The sequence below is a fragment of the Cucumis melo genome, chromosome 6 (genome assembly GCF_025177605.1).
Source record: "Cucumis melo cultivar AY chromosome 6, USDA_Cmelo_AY_1.0, whole genome shotgun sequence".
Classification (NCBI taxonomy): domain Eukaryota; kingdom Viridiplantae; phylum Streptophyta; class Magnoliopsida; order Cucurbitales; family Cucurbitaceae; genus Cucumis; species Cucumis melo.
The window spans coordinates 29669202-29677767 of NC_066862.1; the positions used below are offsets into that span (position 1 = coordinate 29669202).

The 8566-nt window shown below is 28.4% G+C and overlaps 1 protein-coding gene across 1 annotated transcript; it reads right to left on the reverse strand.

Moving 5' to 3' along the window:
* Positions 1-1011: 1011 nt before the first annotated feature.
* LOC103490898 ((-)-germacrene D synthase-like) lies at positions 1012-6799 on the reverse strand. The gene is made up of 7 exons (XM_008450643.3): positions 6616-6799; positions 5470-5749; positions 4001-4376; positions 2908-3126; positions 2539-2677; positions 1770-2018; positions 1012-1444 (listed from the first exon to the last, which is right to left on the reverse strand). Exons 1-7 carry the CDS (start codon positions 6754-6756, stop codon positions 1145-1147), a joined length of 1704 nt encoding a protein of 567 aa, XP_008448865.2. The 5' UTR covers positions 6757-6799; the 3' UTR covers positions 1012-1144.
* Between the last annotated feature and the right edge of the window lie 1767 nt (positions 6800-8566).

Below are 8566 nucleotides of genomic sequence, written 5' to 3' on the forward strand. Positions count from 1 at the left end.
CAAATCTAAACAACCGTGAATTTAAAAAAAATCATTTAACCAAATTAAAACGATCGTGTACTAAATTTTAAAAAAAAAATCATTTAAATTTGGGTCCAAATCTAAACTAAACGATCGTGTACTAAAAAATAGTCAAATCTAAACAATCGTGTACCAAATATATTACGCACGTTGTTGACGATGTGGTTGACGTGACATTTTTTATATTTTCTACCGTGACCTGTGGGTATGTATGTTTTTTTCGTCTTCGGAATTGTTTTATATAATATAAATATTTTGTCGCTTTGTTATAATTTTTAAAAGACCCCTTATCATTATTTTATTATTATTATTTTTTTTTTGTTGATTTTCTATCGAAAACATAACATGAAAATATAGATGAAAATTTTAAGATTGGGAGATAACCAAAATTTAAAAATGATAAAATATATTGGAAATTTTAAATAAATGTTATTCTTTATTATTAATTTTTTAAAATCTAAATGGTACTAAATAATCCTAAACTTTATTTTTCTAAAATAGTATGGTTAAAATGCTTCAAAGTTTTATGTTAATTTATTATTGTAGTATCCATACTTTCAATAATATTTATGAGAAACATTCTATCATAATTTCATTGATTATATGAAATTGCCAAATCCCAAAGGGTGTTCTAATGTGTTATAAGAGTGAAAGTTCATTTCTTAATCATCGAAAATGCAACGATTCTTTTCATTCCAAACGGTCAAAAGAAACCTTTAATAATGTAATGAAATTTCACATAATCCAACCTTCTCATTTATAAAATGATGATTGATCTAAAGAAACATGTTTATGAGGCAACTGGTTGTGAACTTTCAATTGTCCAATTTTAGTTCGTGTATTTTCAATAAATTCCATTAAAATTTGACCTTGATATGTAACTTCACTCCTTTTCATATTTTATCATTATTACTCAATTCAAATTTCAACCTCCACTAATTTAATTATTTGTAATTATTGCATGCAAATTATTTAAACTCAAAATCTCAATTAGGTCTTCCAACAAAATGCACTATTACAAAGTTTTTGTTCCTAAGAATTCAATACATCACATCCAATACATAAAAACATTTTATCACATATATAAACTCATACAGATAGAATCTATAGTTGAAAATTACATTTAAATTGGTAGAGGATCCAGAACTAAAGATATGATCATACGTTTGGTTTCTCCACCTGAACATGTATATCCATCTTCATCTTTATAGAAAGTATCTGAGAGTCTAGCAAGATTTAAAACACTCTTAAAAATAGTGTTTGGAACATCGTTCTCAGTAGATTTGATGTAATCTTCAATTATATCCTTCCAAGCATTTGTAACTTGCTTTTCTAATTCTTGTCTCGCCTCTTTTTCTGGTACGTTATATTGTATCATGTAACATTCTACAGCAGAAGCAACATGACCTCTTTCTTGTTCAAACTATACATCAAACAAAACAATTAGAGACGAAAACATGAGGTATTTTGGTATTGACATTCGTACGTATTATTGAAATTTAACGATGAGTGCACATATGTATATATTCAATAAGCTAAACTCTAGTTCTAATATTTATACGTACATAATATATTATAAGAACTTGAAATAATCAGGACTTTAAACTCAATCACATCAACTTATACTAACAAATCTAATAAAACGATCACTTAATTACCTAAGTCTTCAAAAAGTAATTTAGAATTCAATAATCATAGAATAAGATATCATGATGAATGATTTTGAGAGATGGATATAATTTGCATACCTTATGAGAAACAATATCATTCATGATCCTACCAATAACTCCTGACCCAACAAGGGCTTTGGGGTCACTCTCTATCCATTCAAAGGCCTCAGTTGAAGCAACATTTCCCATACCAAGAAATGAAATGGGAGAAAACAACGAGTAGCAAGCAGTAACTCTTCCAATTCTTAAGTACTCCTCTATTGTTGGTGTATACTCTTCTTTGTACCATTTTGCTTCAAAGAAGTAGTATCTAGCCTGTCTTTTCATCTGTATAATATAATATGCAAAAAAATAATAATAAAAACAATATACTAACGAAGGATCATAGAACAGCTCATACGTTGATGAACTATGTGAGCTCTAATTGAGACGATTAAGAGTACAACTAGCTACTTTATGTCAGTTGATCTATGTTCGTATTGTTACATGTTTTTCTTTAAGTTGGTTAAAAGAGAGAGTGTCTGTATGTGTCTACATGAACATAGCTCAACAATAATATATATATATATATATATAGAAGGTTCAAATTATTTTATATATTTCTATTTGTTACACTAAAAAAGAGCTACTATATTTTAGGTTTAAATACTACGTATTTTTATGCTCCTCTATATTTATCTTTAGTTCATGTTCGTTTTGGCTTTTTTATTGAAAACTTTTGTTTATTTTGGTAACCAAAATAAATATTTTGAGAGTATAGAAACTAAAATAAACGAAAGCAAAAAGAAAAAAAAATTATATTTTACTGTGTGAGATGAAATTTAAGGCAAGGGAGAGAGAATAATACAGCTTCTTTTGCATAATGGATGGCATAAGGATTGTCATATTTGCTAATATCTTGTTCAATTCCCTTATAAGTGTCCAATAAAGCTTCATAATATATTTTCATGTATTCTGGAAGCCCCTTAATGCAAGTGTCATCCCACCTAAAAGAAAAATAAAAGTAACATAAAATCAATCTCAAATACATACATCGTCACCAAATCAACGAGTAATAAACACAAAGAAATGTCAAAAGAGATTGATGCATAGATATATATGGTTTATTTACAATGTGTTAGCTACATTCTAAATAGAGGAGAGAACAATACTATTAGTTATACTTTTGTACTTAGTTTGTTTTGTACGGTCAAATAACAAATTCAAGGTCGCAAACCTTTCAATTGCATGGGTGAGGAGTTGGAGTTCTTCAAAAGTAGCATGTAGATCATAGATATCATCCATAATAGAAGTAAGGACCACGACTTTGGTTACAATTGTTCGACCAAGAGAGTATTCGGGTTCAAAGTATATTCCCAATGCCCAAATGTAACATTCCACACATCGATCTCTTGCAAAGCTTAGCTTTTCCATCAACTTCAACTCTTTCCACCACCTAAATTAATTTTTATACATAAAAATACATAGAGATTAAAATTTCCAATGTAACATATGTCTATGGGTTCAACATTGATGAAGGATTTAATGGTATTTAATTTTTTTTTTAGATTTTGTTGTTTATAGTTTGGTCCCTAATTAGACAAAATAGAATTGTTAGTTGAAAAACATATTATGAATTTCTTTTAGAAGTACAAAAATGACTTTATATATCCAACTCTAACTATGAAATTTTAAATCTTGTTTGGTAAACAATTTTATTTGTAGTTTTATGTTTTTGAAATTCTAGGTTACTTTCTCCTCAATTTCATACTATAGTTTTATAGAAATACTTGAATTTTAGTCGAATTCTAAAATTGCAAAGTTTTTTAAACTACTTTTTTTAGTTTTCAAAATTTTGAACCTACGTATTTTAGAAAAATATTTTAAAAATTATCTGGTTGAACCTATGTTCGTGTAACTCACAATTGTTTAGTAAAAAATTAATCAAGAAGATCTTTTTTTTTTTTTGAAAAAAAGGAAAATTGGTGCATAGTAGGGGTCTACGCTAATCATAGTTCTATATTTTGTAAGTTTTATTTTTGCGAAAAATAAATTTAGACATCCCATTTAAGAGTGTTTTCAAAATAAAAGTCAAATTTTGAAAACTAAAAGAAGAAAAAACGTAAATTATTTCAAAACTTGTTTCTTTTTTTCTTTTTAGAAATCGGCAAATAGTATTCAATAATTTATATAAAAAATATGAAAACCACGAATAAAAAATTGTGAAAAACAAACACAATCTTTAAAAAAAAAATCAAATAATTATCTAACAAAACCTTAAATAGTTTGGATGTATGTGCTGTTAAAAAGCATTAAAATATGATGCTCACCTTGAGATTTCATGAAGTTCTTTTTGGTAAAGCTTTTGCAAGCAGTTATAATCGAGCTTAGCAAAGCAAAGCAAAGTAGGGTTATGCAATGGATCTTCCTCGTAGGAAGATATATAATTCCTTGATGCAAGCCTTGGCATGGCTTTAAAGAAAGGCCATTTCAATGCATAGCTTATTTCTCGATCTTCATGGCTTCCATTACTATTATTAATGGCTGCTCTTAAGTTTGTGGTCGTGAAAGCGAATGCTCGTTCGAGTATTTCTTCTCCATGCATTCGCATATGAGATGCTTGATACAAGCTCAACATTCCTTTTACGTCTTTCGTAAGTGTTTCCTTGAAATTCCCTTCATCATCGGTAAATTTGTTGAATATATCTGTTTTTCAATTAGAGAGACGAATATAGTTAGTATTATTTGACATTAACTTAACACGAGGTATTTGGTAATGTTTTTGAGTTAGTTTCTTTGGTTTTGGATTTTGAGCAATAGAAGTGCTTGGCATAACTATTATATATTGTTTATCGTGCTTCTCGTAATTTTTTATTTCTAAAGAAAATGTTTCAATGTGGGAATTTTGAAAATAATATATAAAATTAAGGGGTCGTTTGACCCAAGGGTTATCACTATTCTTGTTTGGAAGAAGGGTTATCAAAACCCTTGTTTTAGGGTTATCATAACACCTCGTCCCTCCCTCTCTTTCTTCTTAAACTTTTTTCAACTCCTCATAACCCAATCTTTTCAACTTTCCTATGAAACTACTTTCTTAAACCCTCCCTCAAATACATCTTGTCATAAAACTACATTTTTAAACACTCTCCCAAACACATATTATGGTAAAACTAACCCTACATAACTCCTTTTCCCAAACAGTCCCTTAGCTTCTATCTGGTTTGCGATCTATTTGTGTTTGAGCTATTTTTAAATATAGAAAAATGAATTGAAATATTTACAAAATAATTTTTTTTAGTTTTTATATTTCTAAAAAAATAATAAAAAATAATAATGCAATATGCTTGGCACACTTGTGTTGAAAATTTATTTTAAAAGCATTTTTTAAAGAAAAATGGTTTTTTCAAAATAGAAATAAAGACACCCATTTATTATTTTCCTTATCAAATACATAATAAATATAACATAAAAAGTTTGAATATTACTTATATAAAAGAATGGATTTTCAAATATAACAAAATATGAATCAAAATATAATACAAATATAACAATAAATAATATAAAGTTTTATCGTATTTATAAATATTTTGAGTAATTTTTGTTCCATAGAACAATTTGTCAATTTCGAAACTAAAATTACTAAAGTTTTTGCCTTTTTATTGTCCAAAAGAGATAATTTCATTTACTATTAAATTAGTCTAGTTTAAAAATTTTCAATAAAATAAAACAATAACTCTTTTAAAGCTAGGGGATAATAGAATAAACAAAAAATGAGAATAAATAAGTGACAATAACTTACCACATGAGATAGAGTATCTTTGCTGTCTAAGTAAACGAAACCTAAGAGACACAATGTGAATATCTTCATTACTTTCGCTAGTAATGAGGTTGTTATAATTCATATAAACATCATCGAGTGCTTCTTTAATCTCGATATCAAAATGATAAGCTAATCCCAACTGTTGGATCGAATCGATCAAGATTAGTTGTTCGAAAGGCTTCTCAACACAGGTAATCAACATTTTTCTTACTTCCTCCTTCATTTCCTCCACTTTTTTTTCAACTTCATTTTCCATCTCCTAAGAAAAAGTAATAATAAGTAAGGATTAAAAGATAAAAATAGTCTTGGACTCGATCCAATGATATATAGAAAATTTTAAATAATACGTAAGAAAATTATTGTAAATAGTAAAACTGCTGAAAATATTTACAAAATATAGCAAAATTTTAGATTCTATCAATGATAGAGACTCATAGATTGTCGATGTCTATATATTATTGCATTGATCGATATTGATATTAATAGAATCCTATCTTATTACGGGAGAATACAGTACTGTCTCAAAAAATCTCTTATTATATACAAGATTTTATTTTATTATATGCTACTAAATTTGATGAGACAACCTAAATTTGATAAAAAGAATAATCTTTCCTAGTAAAACAACTTGATTTGGACACATGACTCAAACAAAAAATATCTAAATGTCGAGTAGAATCAAATAAATCTACCCGATGAATCACATGAAAAATTGTTACAAAATTCACACAGGTAAAAAAAAAAAAAAAAGAGAAAGATCGATACACAAATATGCGTGAAGAGTGTGTTAGCAACCTCCACAAAATAGGTAAAAAGCAATATTATTCCAGAGAATATTTTCATAATACAAACGACGATGTCACTAAAATTAGAGAGTTTATATAGTACTCAACTTCTTTAAATCTTAGGGAGTCATGATATATAGTAAATAACGATAAATAATCAAACTTCCAAAACTAAAACAACAAGTTTAAAGACAAATTAAAAGTTAGTAAAGCTTAAAAACCAGAAAAAGAAAAGAAGAAGAAGAAGAAGAAGAACAATGAACAAACATTGAATAATAGGTTCAAAAAAATGTTGAAAAATATATATGTATGATATTATTTACAAGAAAAGATTCACTACCATGGTTTGAAAAGTGTTGGAAAGAAAATAATCTCCCCATATATTTGGTGGAAAGTTTGCTGATCTTCTAGCATCACCATTGATGGATGGTGATGCACTCATTTGTTGAGGAAGAAGTAAAGATGAAATTTGAGAGCTCATTGGAGTTTGAACTAAGTTTTTTTTACTCTTCAAAGAGAACTTTGGTTGGTACTTGGCAGTGAAAAGAACTCTATAAGCTTCCAATTTATTTATAGAGGTTTAATGTGGAAGAAAGGATACTAAAGAATCATAATTATTATTATATGAAGCTTATCCAATTAGCTTCTTTTTTGGTGTTGGATTCCATTAATTCACTTTTGAATTAGATATTATTTATTTAGTATGAAAGATGAAGACTCTTACTTTAAGAACATGTCAAATTGTCGGTAATTGTCTAGTGGCTCTCACTAGGGTTTGAGAATTTTGCTTGGACAAAATAAAAATTAAACTTATTGGCATCATTCTTACCCACCCCAGCTTCTTGATCTAAATGCGTCCCAATTTCTTAGGGTATAATATAATTTGTCATTGATAAAAAAAATTAGAAAAACTAATAGATTGTATGGCAGTTATGACAACGTTGTTGGTTATCGTTTGTTGTTTTTTGCATTTGTTTTCATTTTTTTTTAAGAAATGGAATTATTTAGTTACGTTACTTATTTTTTATTCTTAAATTAAGGAGAATTTTTTTTTATTTTATAAGGAATTATTGGAAAAAATAAAGAAATGATTTTCTTCTTTTCTCAATTTCTTTTTCTTAGTTATTTTATTGATTTTTTTTTCTCAATTATTAATATCGGTTCTCTTTTTCCTTTTTTTCAATTATTTTTTGGTTTCTTTTTTCTTTTTTATTTTACTCTCCATGTCATTTCCTTTTTGCCAGACTTTTCATGTCGGACTTCCACGTGATTTCCATCTTGCAGACTCCTCCTATTCGTTAGATTCTCCACGTGATTTCCTTTTAGCCAGACTCTTCCTCTTCGACGTCAGATCCATAGTTTTCGTCTTCTTCGCATGATGTGGGTTTTTGTTGTGAGTTTTCGCCAGCTCTCATCGTCTTTTTCTTCGCTGGATCCATAGTTTTCGTTCTTCCTTGAGTTGATTTGAGTTTTCGGTCTAGATTTTTGCCAGATCTGTGTTTCATTTCCCTCTCCAAAAGACTCCCCTTCTCCAGAAAATCATTCTCCTGCAGTGCTTTGTATCTCCCTGAGGTCAAGATCAAGGAGGAAGGCCAGCCTGAAACCCTTCATTATCACGTCTTCTTCACTGACCAGTCCGGCAAAATGGTGTTTCCCTTTTTTTAAAAAAAAAATGAATTTGAAAAGAATTAATTGGGACTTTAAGATGAATAGTTTTGATTGGAATTAATGAATTGGGGAGCCCTTTAATGGATATTTAGAATATCATGAACTGTTGTTGAATGCGAGGGTGCAAAATCATAGAGTACCGAGACTTTGTTGTTCTGTGTGTACTGTAGCAGAATCCCATATATGTAAATGTGCACCTTTTATTCTGATTGTCTAACAATTTCTTTGAAGAGCTGCGAATAGAAGAATCGCGATTTTGGATTGATTTTTGTTTGATATTAATTATGCTAGTGTTCTGTGTTCTTAAACTTTGGGTTAGCATTATTAAACCAAAGAGTATTGTTGAATTAAAATGGCGAATGAAATGTCTGTGATAGATCAGATGATGTATATATAAGGAAGTTTGTTAGATTCCAAAGAGCTCAAAGAAAAACATGGTTTTGTTATAATATTACTTGGCTCATACTTTATTCTAATTCAGTATATTACTTGCTTGGTTATTCACTGTGAATTTGTAACATAAAATAGGGAACAATAGTATTCTTAAGGTTCAACTTACTTATTTTTGCAATTTGAGTAATAGTTTCTTGCCATGAGAAAGAAAATCAATTCGTTGAACTAAT